The sequence below is a fragment of the Balaenoptera musculus genome, chromosome 6 (assembly GCF_009873245.2).
Source record: "Balaenoptera musculus isolate JJ_BM4_2016_0621 chromosome 6, mBalMus1.pri.v3, whole genome shotgun sequence".
NCBI lineage: Eukaryota > Metazoa > Chordata > Mammalia > Artiodactyla > Balaenopteridae > Balaenoptera > Balaenoptera musculus.
The window spans coordinates 92,056,651-92,077,009 of NC_045790.1; the positions used below are offsets into that span (position 1 = coordinate 92,056,651).

At 39.7% G+C, this 20,359-nt stretch overlaps 1 protein-coding gene across 3 annotated transcripts in view; it reads left to right on the plus strand.

Annotated features, from left to right (window-relative positions):
* The window catches only part of ELP1 (elongator acetyltransferase complex subunit 1), a 62,978-nt gene that overhangs the window by 25,339 nt on the left and 17,280 nt on the right, over nt 1–20,359 (plus strand). For all 3 annotated transcript variants that reach the window (XM_036856733.1, XM_036856734.1, XM_036856735.1), the window contains 15 exons: nt 1,135–1,241; nt 1,901–2,004; nt 3,198–3,251; nt 3,344–3,449; nt 4,300–4,415; nt 4,784–4,857; nt 5,606–5,684; nt 5,787–5,866; nt 7,449–7,586; nt 7,696–7,781; nt 8,100–8,248; nt 8,823–8,946; nt 9,875–9,972; nt 11,444–11,645; nt 13,753–13,814. In XM_036856733.1, the coding sequence (XP_036712628.1) occupies nt 1,135–1,241; nt 1,901–2,004; nt 3,198–3,251; nt 3,344–3,449; nt 4,300–4,415; nt 4,784–4,857; nt 5,606–5,684; nt 5,787–5,866; nt 7,449–7,586; nt 7,696–7,781; nt 8,100–8,248; nt 8,823–8,946; nt 9,875–9,972; nt 11,444–11,645; nt 13,753–13,814 (1,579 nt within the window). The remainder of the gene's footprint in view (nt 1–1,134; nt 1,242–1,900; nt 2,005–3,197; nt 3,252–3,343; nt 3,450–4,299; nt 4,416–4,783; nt 4,858–5,605; nt 5,685–5,786; nt 5,867–7,448; nt 7,587–7,695; nt 7,782–8,099; nt 8,249–8,822; nt 8,947–9,874; nt 9,973–11,443; nt 11,646–13,752; nt 13,815–20,359) is intronic.

Below are 20,359 nucleotides of genomic sequence, written 5' to 3' on the forward strand. Positions count from 1 at the left end.
ATATGTTCTAGCTGCATGCAGACTTAACAGGGGCTTCCTTTGGAAAACAGAGCAATTTACATTAGAAATGCCTAAATTATGCATGTTTCTACTACTTCAAATTTGAAATTTTTTATCATTATCTTGTAAAAGGTAAATGCCGTCATCTCATTTGCTGTAAAGGAAGTGAGAAGTCATTTAAAATATATTTCTGCTGCTTTGACTTTTGTTTCTCAAAAAAGACTACTTTGTTCATGCAAAATGTTAATGTCTTTGACGAATATATAGTCCCCCAATCAGCTTATAGCTTACATTTACTATAGCTTGTGCTTTGTAAAAGGTACTCTTTTAAGTGCTTTTCCTATATTAACTCACTTATTTCTCACAACACCTCTCTGAAGTATGTACTGTTGGCGCCCTCATTTTACAGCTGAGACAGCTGAGGCACAGAGCACTTTAAGTAACTTGCCTGAGATAACGCAGGTGGAGCCAGGATCCAGTCCCAGAGTCTCTTCCCTTAACTTCTCAGATAACTTATCCTCCCCAAATTTGTGGCATTTTGGGGTTTTTTGTAGATTTGTTTAAAACTCTTTGAATAAATGTTAGCATTGGCACCATTTGCTTTTATCGTACCTCTTCCACTTCCTTTAAGACATGTCTACTCTTGGTTCATTGACTCAGGAAAAAATATAATGGCAATAACAGATACCCCTCTTCCCATTAAGGGAGACCCACAGATTTCTATGAATGAATATAATAGCAGTATAGGTATTAAGTGTGCTCACTTTCCTACAGAGTCACTGCTTTATTTAATGCAGTAAATTGAAATAAGTTGCAATAAGTTATATAAAGTTGCTGCCAGAATAGGAGTGATGACTTCACAATGTAGACACCTACTTATTGACATTGTGGAAAATAATGTCATGTGACAGGTAATTGCTTTACCTGGGCTTGCACTTGAAATAGTTTATCTATTAGTGTATATATACATATGTGTGTGCATTTATTATGTTTACGTTATATTGAAATAGGCAGCGCAGCACCAAAGGAAAATTGCTTCTTTTTCTGTTTTGCAAAATCAATGAAATGTCACTACTTTTGAGAAAAAGTCTGTTCACGCCTTCTTCACTTCCTTTTTTTTTTTACTCTTGTCAGTTCATCTGTGACAGTGGATGGGGTCATAATCAGTCTGTGTTGCAACTCCAAGACCAAGTCAGTAGCACTGCAGTTGGCTGGTGGTCAGATACTTAAGTACCTTTTGGGTGAGTATCAAAATGTTAGGAAAGGGCTTCCCTGGTGGCGCAGTGGTTGAGAGTCTGCCTGCTAATGCGGGGGACACGGGTTCGAGCCCTGGTCTGGGAGGATCCCACATGCCGCGGAGCAACTAGGCCCGTGAGCCACAACTACTGAGCCTGCGCGTCTGGAGCCTGTGCTCCGCAACAAGAGAGGCCGCGATAGTGAAGAGGCCCGCGCACCGCGATGAAGAGTGGCCCCCACTTGCCGCAACTAGAGAAAGCCCTCGCACAGAAACGAAGACCCAACACAGCCAAAAAATAAATATAAAAGTAAAATAAATAAATAAATAAAGATTACTATTAAAAAAAAATGTTAGGAAAGCATGTTTATGACTTACGTAGATATTTAATTCTTGAGCACATATACTTGTATCTTATCAGTGTTGCGGTGATTATTAGGTCTTTTAACTACCCTGAAAAACCCTCATCTATAGAGTGGAATTAGCAGGTGTGTTCTCCCTGTATTTTCTCTTGTAATGAACTGGAGTACTTTACTGAGTTTCCAAAACACATTTGGAAAGTGATTTGAATTGCATGTTAAGTATTTTAGCAAGTATTAACGTAACAGGTTTTTTTTTACAAAGAGCAGATAAGCTCTTAGTAAACCTCATCTGCCAATCCTGCAGAATCACCCTCTCTGGCTGTTGAACCATGGAAGAACCCTGGTGGATTTCCTGTTCGATTTCCTTATCCGTGCACACAGACCGAACTGGCCATGGTTGGAGGAGAGGTAAGTAAACACAAGGCAGAAAAACTTACCACTTAGAGCAGTGACCCAGGAACTGATAGCATTAAGTAGAAAGAGTGTGTGCTTTGGAGGTGGACCTGAGTGTCCACTCAATCTCAAGGCAACAATGAGAAGTTACTCACTCTCAACAATGAGAAGTTTCCTGAGCCTCAGCCTCTAAATCTCTGAAATGGGATTAAGAGATTGCATGTAGTAGTTAGTTGATTCCTTTCCTTGGAAGTATAAATTCAAAAATAGAAAAATGCAGTTGGCAGACTTTTATCCCCATTTGTACAAAACATTCAAAGTTAGTTTTATAAGTAACTTTTGGGGACAACAGAAATGTAATCTTAAAACTAGTATTCAGTAGGTTATCATTCATCAAATATTAGAATGCCTATAATTGTGGCAGGTGGTAGGATACAGTGGTAACAAAACCAAACAGCTGACTAATTCCTGCCCTTCTGGAATTTTTAATCTATCAATACGGGTATGGCTGTCCCTTCTGATAGGAGAATGAAGTAAATGAGCAGGGTGTAATGGTAGAGAATAGAGAAGTGTTTGAGGCTAGTTAGAGGATGGTAGCTGTGAGGATGGGGAGACCAACTTTTGGTGGTCTGGGAAAGCCTCTAGGAGGTGGTGGTGTATGTGCTGAGATGTGAAGAAAAAGAAAGCTCTATCTCTGAGAAAGGGAGAGTCTTCCAGGGAGGAGGAACTATCCATACTGTGAGCTTAGAAGAGCTCAGCTTATTCAAGGAACCTAATGGAAGCAATGGCTAGACCTTAGTGATAGGCCATGGGAAAGAGTGTGGCTTTGCTCATTTAACATAGATTGGAAATTGATGATTTTAATCAGGGTGTGATGTGCTTCACGGTTTGAAAGGTTATTCTGGCTGCCCAGTAGAGAGCAGGTTGAAAGGGAGGAGAGTGGAAGTGGCTGTGAGTGGAGGCAGTGAGGGGCCAAAAGGTGATACGTTTGAGACATGCGTAGGAGATAGAAACGGCAGGGCTTGCTGATGCACTGGATGGCGTCATAGCACACCTTGCACTGGACCATCCACATCTTAGGCATCTTCAGTCCCCATTACAAGGACCTAGATGTGAAATCATAGGGCAGTGGAACCATGTAATAGAAAAGTTTGGTTTAACTAGTTTGGTTAGAATTGTTTGTAATTTCATATTTTATTTCTTCGCAGGAATGTGTCCTTGGTCTGACTGATAGATGTCGCTTTTTCATCAGTGACACTGAGGTATCAAGGCTTGTTCTGACACTGGATCTTTTTCAGTCTTGGCTCCAAGTAATACAGCTAACTCTCCCCTTTGCCTCCCTGACCTTTTGTAGGTTGCTTCAAATATCACATCATTTGCAGTATATGATGAGTTTTTATTGTTGACGACTCATTCCCATACTTGCCAGTGTTTTTGCCTTAGAGATGCGTCATTGAAAAGTAAGTTTTCAGTGTATAAAATAGAAAATAGTCCCTGTTCTAATATCATTTGTCCTTTGAAATCTTGATGACTTAAGATTGTTGCATACTTTGGCTTTTTATCATGGAGTCCTAGACTGGAGAAAACTTTTCAAGTTCATTTACTTAGCCCCTAATCTCAACATGATATCTCAGTTGGATCACTCCACACCAGTTAGCAAAGAGAGGGGGGTCCTTCCTTAAGCAGCACATCCTAAGGTAAACAAACAATTTTCAGGAAATTTTTTAATATAACTAATATTTTACTTTGAATTACCATGTAGGTACCAAACTGGCAATATGCTCAATCTTCTTTGTAATCTTCCTTTTCTCACTGTGGCAACCCTCCATTATATATCTGAAGGACTCCATCTCATGGTTCGTAGGAAATCGGCCGCATTTTTTTCTGTGTTCCATGCCCCCCCACCCAGTGTGTATGTGTGCACATGCATACAATTTTCTTATGAAAAAAAAAGCCCACTTATTTTCTTTGCTTCTATTGATAACTTGGAAACAGGGAATCTTTCACTGATACGATCGTAGCTTTATCAGTACACTAAGAGAGAAGGTGCCCAATCCTCCCTGTGTTTTCCATATCAGCTGAGAAGTTGTGTATGGGCATGTGCATGAGGGCTCTGTGAGAAAGCGCAAAATTCTGGGATAAGATTGTTTATCAGAGGGGCTAATGGTCTTGAGGCTGAGTGAGAGAGCAGTGCAGCTTAGTTGTTAATTGGTTCCTTCTACTTTGGATAACATGCAGTTTCAGCTGCAGTTAATGGAGAGTGGCTTGTCCTGACAGTGATTCTTAAGGCTTAGCCTATGGTGTCTTTAGCATTACAGGCAGGTCTGAGCAGCAGCCATGTGTCTAATGGGGAATCTCTGCGGAAGGTGGAGAGGGGTTCACGCATTGTCACTGTTGTGCCCCAGGACACAAAGCTTATATTACAGGTAAGCTGATTTTTCAGGCTATGTTTCTGATAGTCATTTGACAGTAAATACCAACAGAATTCTTGTGGATTATATTTTAAGCTGTCTTATCATTTGTAATAATTTATTATAAGCCTTTCCTTGCTAAGTTCTCTGTTAGCTTTATACAAAGGAGTGTTAATACAGGCTCTGCCCAGTAAGGCTAAGAGAGAAACTTCTCTTAAAAGTCAAAATAAATTTTGAGCACAACTAAATTTTGCCAAAAGTATGCTCATTTTACAGTGCTGTGTTAGTTCTCTAAGAAGAGTTAGGTAAAGTGGTATATCCTGGGTATTTAATTTTTTTCTACTTAGTTAAGAATGTTATTGATTTGATTTATTTATTTTAAGATGCCAAGGGGAAACTTAGAAGTTGTTCATCATCGAGCCCTGGTTTTAGCTCAAATTCGGAAGTGGTTGGACAAGTAAGTACCATGTATATGATTAGTTAGCTTATTGTTATGACTTATGTGTGAAGATAGCAAGTATTCCATTAAGATTTTTAAAACTTAAAGGTCTTTCAATCTTTCATTACATACATCTTCCATCAGATTCTCAGAGGCTCTCTTTTTCTCACACTTTGATTCTTATATTGTATGGTATAATAGACATTCCTAGCAGAAGGAATCATGAGGCTCATTGTACGAAACAGGGCTTCCTAGCCTAAGGGGAACGATATAGGCTTTAGATGGCCTGTGAACCCAGGGAATTTTTGCACCATCCTGTGTCTATGTGTATTTGTCTGGGCAGAAGGCCCAAGGCTTTCAGCAGACTTATAAAAAGGCCTATGACCCAAAAATGCCTGAGCCACTGTTGTGAAGGAAATGATCCATTGTTTGAATCTCTGAATTTGGGGGAAACTTTATATTGGAAAGATGTTTACTAACATTTTGTTAAAAAAGAAAGTAGCTCTAAGTTCCATAATGATTTTCTTGTGTGCATATGTGTGGATGTAGTCCTCAACCGGCCATGATGACTAAATCACACCTTTTAGGAAGGTAAATGAACCTGGTACCTGATTTTTTTCATTCTATGATTTCAGAGTAGAAATCCAGTAGTAGTTGGGCTATAGTCTTAATTTTAACTGGTTTATATCATTATGAAAATATGCTGAGTCCAGAGAGCTTAGTTTTTGTGAAATGCCCTCTCTGTCCCTTTTCTGTCTCTTCACAGACTAATGTTTAAAGAAGCATTTGAATGCATGAGAAAACTGAGAATTAATCTCAATCTGATTCATGATCATAACCCTAAGGTAACATTCTAAATCTGATATTTATCATAGCTTACCTTAGGTTTGAACTAATATGATCTGAACTAAAATGTTTTATCCTTTTTTTATTCTTTTCTTGGGTAGGTGTTTCTTGAAAATGTGGAAACCTTCATAAGACAGATAGATTCTGTAAATCATATTAATTTGTTTTTCACAGAATTGAAGTAAGTATTTTGAATAATTCATGAGTATCACATGCATAATTTTCTCTCTTCTGGTTAAGGAAATCGGACAGGTAAATAGAGGAGAAAAATTACTTTTCAATATATTTTTTTTAATCTCTGTAACTCTTAGGTGCCACATGTACTGGATTTTCAGTATTTTCCCTTTTTAAAACTAAGACTTTAAAAGATGTCAATTAGAATTATTATTTGACTTTAATTTTAGGTGTACATAAAAAACTATTAATTGAAATAAATGGTGTCTTTTTCTGCAATGACTTTTTTCTAACTTTTTAATGAAAAATTTTAAACATACAGAAAAGTTGAGAAAATTGTCCAGTGAGCATCCTGTACCACCACCTAGATTCTACAGTTCATATTTTCCTGTATTTGCTTTATCACTATTTACCACTGTCCATCCACCATTCTTTTTTTTTTTCCTAATGCACTTTTTTTTAAATTAATTTATTTTTGGCTGCATTGGGTCTTCGTTGCTATGAGCGGGCTTTCTCTAGTTGCAGCGAGTGGGGGCTGCTCTTTGCTGTGGTGCGCAGGCTTCTCATTGCAGTGGCTTCTTTTGTTGCAGAGCACAGGCTCTAGGCGTGCGGGCTTCAGTAGTTGCGGCATGTGGGCTCAGTAGTTGTGGCTCACGGGCTCTAGAGCACAGGTTCAGTAGTTGTGGCTCACGGGCTCTAGAGCACAGGCTCAGAAGTTGTGGTACACGGGCTTAGTTGCTCCGCGGCATGTGGGATCTTCCCAGACCAGGGCTCAAACCCGCGTCCCCTGCATTGGCAGGCGGATTCTTAACCACTGCGCCACCAAGGAAGTCCCCACCATTCATCTTTACTTTAGACAAATTTCGAGGTAATTATAGGCATTGGTCCACTTTACCTGTCAGTACGTCACCTTGCATAACATTAACTAGAGCATATTCTTTGTGTACAGGGTCCCCCTGCATGTCAAATTTATATATAACGAAATGCACAGATTATAAGTCTACCATTCACTGAGTTTTGACAAATGTATACTTCCATGTAATCTTGACCCCTATCAAGATAGAGAACATTTCCTTCATCTCAGAAAGTTCCCCCAAATCCCTTCTCATTTATTCTTTGTCCCCACCCTCTTGGCAACTGCTTTTTTGAGGTTTTCACTGTAGATCAGTTTTGCCTGTTCAAGAACTTTATATAAATGAATCATATAGTATACTATCTTGAGATTCATCCATGTTTTTGCATGTATCACTAGTTTATTCTTTTTTATTGCTGAGTAGTATGCCATAGTGTAAATATACTGCAGTTTATTTCTTCATTCTCCTGTGGGTGGACACCTGGACTGTACCCAGTTTGGGGCTATATGAATGTAACATCTGTAAACATTAACGTACAAGTCTTCTGTGGACATGTTTCCATTTCTCAGCAAGTTTTTCCATTCTTCACCATATGTGAATATTTTTAGAATTAAACTGTCTTCCAAAAGCCATTTTTTATTTACTATCTCATCGGCACTCCAACATATATGTTAGTAGTTTGATAGCTGGGACATGTGTTCAGTTAGTGACCTCGTAATACACACTTGTTCTTAGGGAAGAAGATGTTACAAAAACCATGTACCCTCCACCAGTTACCAGCACTGTCCAGCTGTCCAGCGATCCTGATGGGAAAAAAGTAGACCTTATCTGCGATGCTATGAGAGCAGCCATGGAGAACATAGATCCTCACAAGTACGTGTGCCGTCGTTAGTTGGCATCTTTTGAGTAACAGAAGTGTGTAGTTGTTTTTCTTCAGCTTGCTCATCTTTCTTTTACTGGTGTACTTCACTTATTACTTCAGGTACTGCCTATCAATACTCACCTCTCATGTGAAAAAAACAACCCCAGAACTGGAAATTGTGCTGCAGAAGGTACACGAGCTTCAAGGTAGAGACATGTTGTGTGTGTGTGTATCGGGGCCTCAACTGACATCGGGTCTTTGGTCTTCTGGAGATCACACAGACCAGGACCAGGGTCACATCACTGATTTAGCGTGTGGCTTTTTGGTCTCCATTTTAAGACCTGAGTCCATTTCTTTGAATGCTGCCCTATAAAGCTTGTACAAAAGAGTCAAAAGAGTATATTCATCTGGTGTCCAGTTCCGCCAGGAAAACGTATTACTTTGTCTTTTTAGTTATGTTGCTAGGTGTGTGGGTTTTTTCCCCAAATGGTTTTGTTCTGTTTTGTTTTCTTACACACTGACAGGAAGTGCTGCACCTGTTCCTGATGCTGTGAGTGCTGAAGAGGCCCTGAAGTATTTGCTGCTTCTTGTAGATGTTAATGAGTTATATGATCATTCTCTTGGGACCTATGACTTTGATTTGGTCCTCATGGTAGCTGAGAAGTCACAGAAGGTATGTGGAGTTCCTACTTAGATATATTTCTCATTTTTGTTCATGCGAACGTGGTGGTGTGAAACAGTGCTCCTGACGGTGCAGTGTTTGGTCTGATGTTAAGGCTGTGAGGACAGGCCTCGAGGCAGATCTGTGAGTCTCCAGGGCCCATGCTTCCAAGCTCATCCTCTGTCGCTGTTCTGGGCTTACCAAAGTGTTTTGATTGCTAGGTTGAGCAATTGAAATAAAATTACTGGGTTATTTTTAAGCTTACAGGCATAAGTGTGAACAAATTCTTCTCTTATAAAGGAAATATAATAAATGATTCATATTCCAGTCCAGTTCTATCATGTAGCTTCTTTTTCCAGTGGAAATTGGGAACCTGGAGAATATGCCCATATGTTAAGGGATTTTTACCAAAAGTGGTTTTATGTAGTTTGGTTTTATATGTAATTAATATATTAATACACTACATATTTTAAAAATGATGTAGCTTTTGTTTCATGGCTATAATTATTATATGTTTATTTTTATAAGTAATATAATCACAAGCAATAAAATTATCCTTTAAAAAAATTTTTTTTTTAATTTTTAGGATCCCAAAGAATACCTTCCATTTCTAAATACACTTAAGAAAATGGAAACGAATTATCAGCGGTTCACTATAGACAAATATTTGAAACGGTATGAAAAAGCAATTGGCCACCTCAGCAAATGTGGTAAGTGTGAGGGTTAGTATGTTTATTTCTACTTAAAATATTCTTTGGAACTGGGGAGGGTATAAATTGTAATCAAATGTTAGACAGACTGATTTCAATTTCCACACCTGAAAATGTTAACAGTTACATACGTGCACCTTATTTTTATCATATGTTTTGAAAAGCTGAGGGTAAAGCAAATGTCTTTGAATGAACGGGAGGAGCACCATAGCTCAGAAGATAGAGCAGATGCTTTTGAGTCAAGAGTGATCATCCTCGAAATTCACTTCAGTGTCTTAAAATCAAAATTGGTTGATGATTCACTCTTCTCGTGGTGTTTGCAGACACCTGAAGGAAACCCAGCTTGTCTGACCTGAGTGGCCATGCCTACTGGCAGTGCCCTGACACAGTTTTGACTGGCAGTGATATGGAGTCGAAGCGGCACGATGCCGGGTGTCCTGCTTCACCCCATCCCTGACCAGTACTGGAGCCTCAGGCTTCAGCAGTTATGACTCTTTCCTAAGGGCTGAGACGGGGACAAGGAAGAGTCACCTGGGGTGCTTGTTAAGCATTCAGCTTCTGGCTTCCTTGGAGGATCTGGTTCAGCTGGGCTGGGACGGGACTCAGGCGTGTGTATGGTCAATAAGCTCCCCAGGTGATTCTTACTAAGGAGGCTGAGCAAACACTGGGCTGGATGGTCATTCATCAGGGGTAGTGTAAGATTCCTTTCAAGTAGAACTCTGGTTCCAATTGGTGCTTCTCATACCTCAGAATCTGCAGTGGTGCTCATTAAAGCTCACACTCCTGCATTCCCGTTCTCCAGATACTCTAATTATGCAGGTCTTAAAAAGGTCCCTTGTTGATTTTATGTAGGGACCATTGGTGGAAATGAAATCCATTATGCTTCCCAAGTCTCAAGCTTGTGTGTGTATGATTCTTATTCCTGTAGGACCGGAGTACTTCCCAGAATGCTTAAACTTAATAAAAGATAAAAACTTGTATAACGAAGCTCTGAAGTTATATCCACCAAACTCGCAGCAGTACAAGGTGTGTAGTATGTGAAATGAGGCTCTCCTGATTTTGCTTTGTGCTTTAGTTGGAAAAGGATGAGGCTCCTGAGTCCCTGACACTGTCCTTGGTTTCAAGGTTTATTATCTTCAGACTAATTAGCCTCATCTTGAACTTCTTATCTGGGAGAAAGGCCCTGACCTGTTCCTCTTCTGAAGAACTTGCCCAGGCCAGAAACCCAGGCGTTGTCTCTGGATCCTCCTCGGGAATACCAGGGCAGCTTCCATCCTGCCCCTCCTCCAGCCCAACCTCACGATCGTCCTGAACAGTGCTGATCTTTCCCATATATTTCTGCATAAAGTTTGGTTCGTTTGTTTGAACAAACATCTGTTTAGCTTTTCTCATATGCAGATACTTTGCTTATCCGCTAAACGTATTATAACTCTTACAACAACCTGGTAGGAGTTGTGCACAACTTTCGAATGAGGAGCCACCTTGCCTGAGGCCCTGGGACGTGAGGGGCCGACCTGGGATATGGAGCCCGTGCCATCATCACCACCGTTGCAGTTTGCCCACTAATTGCACACGTCTTTCTGTGATCTGGCCCCTGCCTGCTTCTTCAGCATCAGCTGCCCCTGCCAGCCCTCTACCTCCCCTTCCTTTAGCCCTCCTGTCCTTCTAAACTCTCGGGTCTCCTCTGCCAGAAAGCCGTTCCTGGCTGAGGTGCCAAACACTGAGCTCCCAGAGCACCTTGATCTTACCTTGGGGATGGCATTTATCAATCTGCTATTCACTGATTTGTTGCCCCACCAGGCTGTGGGTTTCCTTAAGGGCAGGGGCCCCGTGTTATGTCCCTCTGTTTCCCTGCCTAATACTGAGCCTGGGGAATAGAGAATTTGGCCAAAGCCTGCCTCTTTGCTCTCATTTGCCTTATCTGTTCGTCTCCTGTGCTCTCTGTGCTTCAGTCATACCAGCCTTCTTGTTATTCTTTCCTGTGCGTTCCATACCCATTCCTGCCCGATGGCCATGGTGCTTTTTATGCTCTTGGCGTGGAATACTGTCCCGTAACTCTTCACATGGCTTCTTCTCCTCACAGCCCTCTGAAATAGCACTACCATCGCTCTGTCCCTCTACCACTATCTGCCATTATGCTGTCGACCATAGTGTGTTTGTAAGTCCGTACTCTTTCACCACAAGAGCAGGAACTTGGGAGTGGTTCTTGTTACTGTTTTTGTGTGTGTTTGTTTTTGCTTTGTTTGGCTTTATTTTTTGCTTTGCTGTGTTACTCCCACTGCCCTGAATAGTACTCCGTAATTTTTGTTGGATGAATACATGGCACATCCTCAGTAAGGTTTTGAATGGAAGAAAGATTGAATTCACTGGTCATCCACAGGAGTTTTCTAAGTCATTCCAGGGAGTTTCAAGTATAATGACCAAGGCAGCCTACCTTGGAGATTTTAAAAACAGTTATCACCTCTCCTCACCAACCCTTTGTCTCTTCCTGTCCCAGGACATCAGCATTGCTTACGGGGAACACCTGCTGCAGGAGCACCTCTGTGAGCCAGCAGGGCTCGTGTTTGCCCGCTGTGGTGCCCACGAGAAAGCTCTCAGTGCCTTTCTGGCTTGTGGCAGTTGGCAGCAAGCTCTCTGTGTGGCAGCCCAGCTTCACTTGACCAAAGACCAGCTGGCGGGCCTGGGCAGAACTCTGGCAGGTAAACACGCCATTAGGTTCTCCCAGATAACTTCTCTAATGGCCTTTTGTCTCTGTGGTTTTGTTTGGCAGTTTTGCAGACACGTGTCAGGCGGCAGCACGCCTTGGTGCACTGTCATGTGCACTGGTGAAGGTTAATTTAGAATGGCTTATTAGGTGGAGTAAAAGCTGAACTGCTACGAGAGTTCCCCAAATACAATGGCACAATAAAGAAAGCAGTTTACTTGTCTCTCTCATGGCACTGACAAGTCCTCCTGTGGTGCGGATCTGCCATCTCTTAGGCAGAGAGTTGAAGGTGGATTTTCTCCACATCTGTATTCCAGTCCTCGGGAAGGGGAAAAGCTGGAATCGTGAGAGAACACTCAAAGTTGGAAATGACCTAGCTAACACTTTTCTCTACCTCATTCACCAAACTCACATTTGACAGGTACACCTAGTACAGTGTAGCTGGGTAGCAATGTGCCCTGCGAGAATGTAAAGATGAATTTTGGGGTGGGACCGTTCAAATATAGACAGTAGATCATTGGAAACCATAATAGCAATGTTCAGAAATGAAGCCAAATGTATAAGCAGTGTGAAAGCAAAGGCAGTTTAGCTGTATCAGGATCTAGGGATTGCCTGAACCGGAGGTGAGGTTATTCCACAGTCTGATTTCTCAGAGTGGAGTGGCATTCCCAGAGTGCCTGGGAGAAGAGACGGGTGGGGCTCTGGCCCTCTCAGCCGTGCTTGAAGTGAGTGAGTGGCTGGTATATTTTCCCCCTACCTTTTCAAGAGTCTTGTAAATATTGTTATGATCTCCCCATAAAAAGCAGTCCTGAAAAAAAATCCAAACTATATCCTGTTAAATGTAGATACATATTCTCTTTAGTAATTTCACATTGTTTTTTTTCCTTTGGGATTATAAAAATGTGTGAGATTATCACTTTTCTTTTTCTGGCATTTTCTGGTTATTAGATCTGTGGACTCTTCTATAAGCCCTTTCAATTTCCAAGCTGAACTCTTTTTACAAGTATCGAGAAGTCCTTATTTGAGTCTTATTAACTCTTCATTCTGGCTCTGTTGATACTTCTGCTCTAGAAACTTGTTATTTGTAGTTTAAATTTTCTAGTTCTGTTCTTGGTGTCTGTTATCTTCTCTTACATTCTTTTCAACTCTTAGCTTGCTGTTTGTCATGCCTTATAATGGAGTGCACCTAGTTCTCCCAGATGCTTAGCAGAAAAAGGTGGAGAAGACAGTGGTCAAAGATTTTTGAGAAATGTTACAAGGTGGAGTCACTTCATGTGTACATTTAACTTAGGCAGTTTACACAAGTCACCAAAAGAAAGAAAAGATAGCTATTTAAACAGTGGAGGTGACTCTTCCTGGTTTTGTCAGTGATAATATGCCCTGGAGTTAGCATGAAATGGGAGACGTGACTCGGCCAGCCCCTTAGTTAACTCTGGGTTCTGTGTGCCTCTCATAGTGTAATTATCTCAACTGGGCTGAGAATGAGTCTCAGATCTGAAGATACTGCAAGACCCCTGACATAAGCCAACTACCCCCACCTAGTGCTCAACCAAAGAAACAGCAGCCTCTTCCTATTAGAGGAAAAAATGGATTAGTGAGAGATGCTAGGTCAGTTTCCCATATGTGTGCGTTTACAAACGCACATTTTTTCATGACTGATTTTGACTATATGTGATTTTCACATCCCATGCTAAATTTTGATTGTAACTGCCATTTAAGATAGGACCCCATGGTATTCCTGCCTGTCTCTCTCATAGAAATTCACAAAGTATATAGTTTGATACACAATAAAGACATATTAATGAAGCATTTCAGCAAAAGAACGCTTATCTCTATCTTACCCAGTGCTTCACAAACGTACTTGACCTGAGAATGGTGTCTTGGTCCTGCCTTTTATGATCCTTTGAACAGTCTTGGGGAACACTCTGGAAAGTGCTATTTTAAAGCAGTTCACTTTGAATGTATGCTCTGTAGAGCTCAATCTCCAATTTGTAGGAGACCATTTTGATTTAAATAGTACCACCAGAAACCGTGTCAACTTGAGTTTTGGGAATACCGTTCTTAGTAAGCCGACTGTGCTCAGATGCTTATTGTCTTTGCAGGAAAGCTAGCTGAGCAGAGGAAGCACGGTGATGCAGCCACAGTTTTGGAACAGTACGCCCAGGTAAACTCAGTGCCTCCCGTCCACACCTCCTCCCCACCCCCAATCAACAAGCAAGGGCTTCCCACTCGTACCTTAGTGATCATGAAAATTAAAGGAACTGTGGGTATTTAGGAAATCCAGAGATAGTATTTCCCCTGAGGGTCTCCCATCTTGCTGACTTGACATGGAAATCTAAATTCAGTGTATCTCTAAGTAATTACACTTGCTGTGAGGTAGAATACCAAAGAACTCTATTATAATATGCACTAGTGGCTTGACCTTGGTAGAAAGTATAAATTAAATCTGAAGGAAGTTATACCTTTTATATTAACTTGCCAAAGTAGAAACGATGAGAAAAGACCGTTCTCAACCAAAGTGATGGAGCGTTACACCCTTTTTCGGCTTTCATTCCCGTTCTTTCTGTTGGAAATGTCTCTTTTACCTCAGGCAGCTTGACGGGTTCCAATTTTCCACCAGATTATAAAGATAAGTACCTACACCAGCTTTTGAGAGAATTGTAGGATTTATTATGAAAATAATAAAGCCTATGCACTGTCACAGACTTAACAGGACACAGGTACACAATTAATACCAGGGATTCCTGCCTTCGTGGGTTTTGGCCTTTGATGAGAAAGTGTTTGTTACAGTTGTCGCTAGTGGGCACATCTGCATAACAAAATTGTGCTTTTAAAATACTTCATTGTCTTTCATGTAATAAGAGTGAGTGAAAGAAGGTAACTAAAATGTGATATCATTAGATCCTGGAAAGAAAGTATGTTGGGTGATTGAGCTGAAAACATGAAGATATATCCTACCTAAGATGGTTAATTAAATGGATAAGATGCCTGCTTTTGATTTCTAACATTTCTTTTTGATTCTTTCTTAGAATTTCCAACTCTCTGCTTGCATGACCCATCTGTTCTTAAACGTTGTCTGCTTTTTCCATTAGAGGTGTTATCATATTTATTGTACTGATTTTAAGTTCCCAGCCTCACAATCTCAACATCCCTGCCATATCAGAGTCGTGTTCTGATGCTTGCTCTGACTCTTCAAACTGTTTTTTAATCCCTTTTGTATGCCTTGTAATTTTCTGTCAAAAGCCTAATGTGTGTGTTATACTGGGTAAAAGCAAATTTGATAAATAGGTCTTTAGTGATATGGTGATGAGGCTGGGGGTTGGGTAGGAGAAGTGTTCTGTAGTCCTGTGATTAGCTGGCAGTCTTTTAAGTGAGCATGTACCTCAACTGTGAACTTCACCAGTGCTTCTCAGTTTTTTTTCACTCCTTAGGTAGGACAGGAAGGTTAGAGGGGGCTGGAGTTGGGTATTTCCCTGCCTCCACATTGGTTAGGCCCTGGTAAAACCTACTTCGATTAGGCTCTGCCAAAATCATTTGAGTGCAGGTCTTGTTAAGAAGATCAGTATTTTCAAATGTCTGCTTTTCCCTTGCCCCTGCTAGAAGTACGTAGTCACCGTGAGAAGTTCTGGTAGGGCTCCTGGAGGTAAAAACTCACAAAAGTGTAGGAATCTCCCTAAGTATGGATCCCTATAGAGTTTTTAACTCTTGGCCTTGTGTACAGTGAGTGATATTAGCTGGAGAAATTCAGTCTTTCACCCTAAGTGTGATGTTTGCTAGCTTTTTTGGGAGTTTAATAGGTGTGAGAAACTGGGAGGGCTGTTGTTGGAGTTGGCAAACTATAGCCTGTGGGCCAAATCTCGTTGGCCACCTGTTTTGTAAATAAAGTTTTATTGGCATAGCCCCACCATTTGTTTACCCATTGTCTGTGGCTGCTTTTGCACTTAAAACCACAGAGTTGAAGAGTTGTGACAGAGACAGTCTGGAAGAAAGTCCCAGAAAGCCTAAAATATTAACTCTCTAGCCTTTTATAGAAAGAATTTGCCAATCCTAGCCCACTTGTGTTGAGGAAATTCCCTTTTATTTCTGGTTCTGAGAGTTTTTATCATGAACGGGTATTGAATTTTGCTGATTGCCTCTTAAACTAAGGTGTTTTCTGTTTTGTTTTTAGACCAGTGATAGGGTGAATTGTATTGATGTTTTCTTTTTTTTAATTGAAGGATAATAGTTTATTTACAATGTTGTGTTAATTTCTGCTATACAGCAAAGTGATTCGGCTGTACATACATATACATTCGTTTTTATATATTATTTTCCATTATGGTTTATCATAGGATACTGAATATATACTTCTCTGGGCTATACAGTAGGACCTTGTTGTTTATCCATTCCATATATGATAGCTTACATCTGCTCACCCCAACCTCCCACTCCATCCCTCCCCCACCCTCTTCCCCCTTGGAAATAAGTCTGTTCTCTATGAGAGTCTGTTTCTGTTTCGTACATAGGTTCATTTGTGTCATATTTTAGACTCCACATATAAGTGACATCATGTGGTATTTGTCTTTCTCTTTCTGACTTTCTTAGTCTGATGATCTCTTGTTGCTGCAAATACCATTGTTCTTTTATATGGCTGAGTAGCATTCCATTGTATATATGTACCACATCTTCTTTATCCATTCATCAGTTGATGATGGACATTAAGACTGTTTCCATGTCCTGGCTATTGTGAATAGTGCTGCTATGAACATAGGGGTACATGTATCTTTTTGGATTACAGTTTTGTCTGGATATATGCCGAGGAGTGGGATTGCTGGCTTATATGGTAATTCTATTTTTAGTTTTCTGAGGAACCTCCATACTGTTTTCCATAGCAGCCGCACCAACTTACATTCCCACCAGTGGTGTAGGAGGGTTCCCTTTTCTCCACATGCTCTCCAGCATTTGTTATTTTACAGTTTTTAATGATGGCCATTCTGACCTGTGTGAGGTGGTACCTCATTGTAGTTTTGATTTGCATTTCTCTAATAATGAATGATGTTGAGCATCTTTCCATGTGCCTATTGGCCATCCATATGTATTCTTTATAGAAATGTCTGTTTATGTCTTCTGCCCATTTTTTGATTGGGTTGTTTGTTTTTTTGTTGTTGAGTTGTATGAGCTGTTTGTATATTTTGGAAATTAAGCCCTTGTCCATCGCATCATTTGCAAATATTTTCTGCCATTCCATAGGTTGTTTTTTCGTTTTGTTTAGGGTTTCCTTTGCTGTGCAAAAGCTTGTAAGTTTGACAAGGTCCCATTTGTTTATTTTTGTTTATTTTGTTTTTATTTGTTTTATTTCCATTGCCTTGGAAGACTGACCTAAGAAAACATTTATGTCAGAGAATGTTTTGCCTGGGATCTCTTCTAGGAGTTTTATGGTGTCATATCTTGAGTTTTTTGTCGAAGATTAATTGACAGTAGTTGTGTGTATTTATTTCTGGGCTATCTGTTCTGTTCCATTGATCCATTTGTTTTTGTGCCAATACCATACTGGTTTGATTTCTGTAGCTCTGTAGTATGTCTGAAGTCTGGGAAGGTTATACCTCCTGCTTTGTTCTTTTTCCTCAGGATTGCTTCGGCAATTCTGGGTCTTTTGTGGTTCCATATAGATTTTACAATTATTTGTTGTAGTTCTGTGAAAAATGTCATGGGTCATTTGATAGGGATTGCATTAAATCTGTAGACTGCTTTCAGTAGTATGGCCATTTTAACAATATTAATTCTTTCAATCCAAGAGCATGGGATTTCTTTCCGTATCTTTGAGTCATCTTCAATTATCTTTCTTAATTTTTTTTTTTTTAAACGTGATGATCCATTTATTTATTTATTTATTTATGGCTGTGTTGGGTCTTCATTTCTGTGCGAGGGCTTTCTCTAGTTACAGCAAGTGGGGGCCACTCTTCATCACGGTGTGCGGGCCTCTCACTATCGTGGCCTCTCTTGTTGCGGAGCACAGGCTCCAGACGCGCAGGCTCAGTAGTTGTGGCTCACGGGCCCAGTTGCTCTGCGGCATGTGGGATCTTCCCAGACCAGGGCTCGAACCCGTGTCCCCTGCATTGGCAGGCAGACTCTCAACCACTGTGCCACCAGGGAAGCCCTTTCTTAATGTTTTATAGTTCTTAGCATATAAGTCTTTCACCTCCTTGGTCAGGTTTATTCCGAAGTATTTTATTTTGGGGGCTGTGATTTTGAAAGGTATTGTTTTTTTACATACATTTTTGTATGTTAATGTTGTATCCTGCTACCTTGCTGAATTCATTTATCAGTTCTAGTAGTTTTTGTGGGGTGTATTTAGGGTTTTCTATATATAGGATCGTGTTATCTGCATACAATTTTACCTCTTCCCTTCCAATTTGGATATCTTTTATTTCTTTTTGTCTGATTGCTCTGGTTAGGCCTTTCAGTACTATGGTGAATAGAAGTGGTGTGAGTGGGCATCCTTGTCTAGTTCCAGATTTTAGCAGGAAGCCTTTCAGCTTTTCACCATTGAGTATTATATTGCCTGTGGGTTTGTCATAAATAGCTTTTATTATGTTGAGATATGTTCCCTCTATACCCACTTTGGAAAGGGGTTTTAACATGAATGGATGTTGAATTTTGTCTGATGCTTTTTCTGCATCTATTGAGATGGTCATGTGGTTTTTTGTCTTGCCTTTTGTTGATGTGGTGTATCACATTGATTGATTTGCGTACGTTGAACCATCCATGGGAACTTGGGATGAATCTCACTTGGTCATGGTGTATGATCTTTTTTACGTGTTGTTGGATTCAGTTTGCTAACACTTTGTTGAGAATTTCTGCCTCTGTATTCATCAAAGATATTGACCTGAAATTTTCTTTTTTGGTGGTGTCTTTGTCCAGTTTTGGTATCAGGATGATGGTAACTTCATAGAATGTCTTTGAGAGTGTTCCCCACTCTTCAGTTTTTTGGAAGAGTTTGAGAAGGATCGGTATAAGTTCTTCATTTTATGTTTGGTAGAATTCACCTGTGAAGCCATCTGGTCCTGGACTTTTGTTTGTAGGGAGTTTTTTTTATTACAGATTGTATTTCACCTCTAGTGATTGGTTTTTCAAATTATCTGTTTCTTCTTGATTCAGTTTTGGTGGGTTCTGTGTTTCTAGAAACTTGTCCATTTCTTCTGGGTTGTCGATTTGTTGGCATATAATTGTTCATAGTATTCCCTTATGGTTTTTTGTACTTGTGCAGTATCAGTTGTCATGTCTCCTTTTTCATTTCTTATTTTGTTTATTCGGGTTCTCTCTCTTTTCTTCTTTGTGAGTCTTGCCAGAGGCTTGTCAATCTTGTTTACCCTTTAAAAGAACAAGCTCTTTGTTTTATTGATTTTTTTCTATTGTTTTTTAAATCTTTATTTCCTCCCTGATTTTTATTAATTCCTTCCTTCTACTGACTTCATGTTTTATTTGTTCTTCTTTTTGTAATTATTTTAAGTGGTTGGTTAGGTTGTTTATTTGAGATTTTTCTGGTTTTTTGAGTAAGGCCTGTATCACTATGAACTTCCCTCTAAGAACTGGTTTTGCTGCATCCCATAGATTTTGTATGGTTGTGTTTTCATTGTCATTTGTTGCAAGGTATTTTTAAATTTCCTCTTTGATTTCATCATTGACCTGTTGGTTTTTTAGTAGCATGTTGTTTAGTCTTCATGTAATTATTTTGTTTCTCATTTCTTTTTCTGTGGTTGATTTCTAGTTTCATGCCATTGTGGTCAGAAAAGATCCTTGAGATAACATCTATACTCTGAAATTTGTTGAGGCTTGTTTTGTGCCCTAGTATGTTGTCAATCCTAGAGAATGTTTAATGTGCACTTGAAAAGAATGTGTATTATGGGTTTTTTTGGATGTAATGTCCTGAAAATATCAATTAAGTCTAACTGTTCTATTGTATCATTTAGGATCTCTGTTGCCTTATTGATTTGCTGTCTAGAAGATCTGTCCACTGATGTGAGTGGGGTGTTAAAGTCTCCTACTATTATTGTATTCCTGTCAATTTCTCCCTTTATGTCTGTTAGTATTTGTTTTGTGTATTTGGGTGCTCCTATATTAGGTGAATATATGTTGACGAGTGTAAAATCCTCTTCTTGTGTTGATCTTTTTATCATTATATAGTGTCTGTCTTTATCCTTATATAGTGTCTGTCTTTATCCTTCTTTATGGACTTTGTTTTAAAGTCCATTTTGTCTGATATGAGTGTTGTGACTCCCACTTTTCTTGTCATTTCCATTTGCATGAAATATCTTTTTCCATCCCCTCACTTTCAATCTCTGTGTGTTCTTTGCCCTAAAGTGGGTCTCTTGTAGGCAGGTATTGTAGGCTCGTTTTTTTAATTCAATCTGCCACTCTGTGTCTTTTGATTTGAGCATTTAGTCCATTGACATTTAAGGTAATTATTGATAGATATGTATTAATTGCCTTTTTAACCTTGTTTTCCTGTTGATTTTATATTTGTTCTTTGTCCCCTTTTCTTTTTATCTTTTGTGGTTCGATGATTTTCTTTTGTATTATACTTATGTTCTTTTTGGTTTTTTTAATCTATTGTATGTGTTTGATTTCTGGTTACCCTGTTTTTCCACTATGTTAACCCCATCCTGTATCTGCTTGCCTTAGACTGCTAGTCATATAGACTCAAACACATTCTAGGAAATGAAAAAAAAA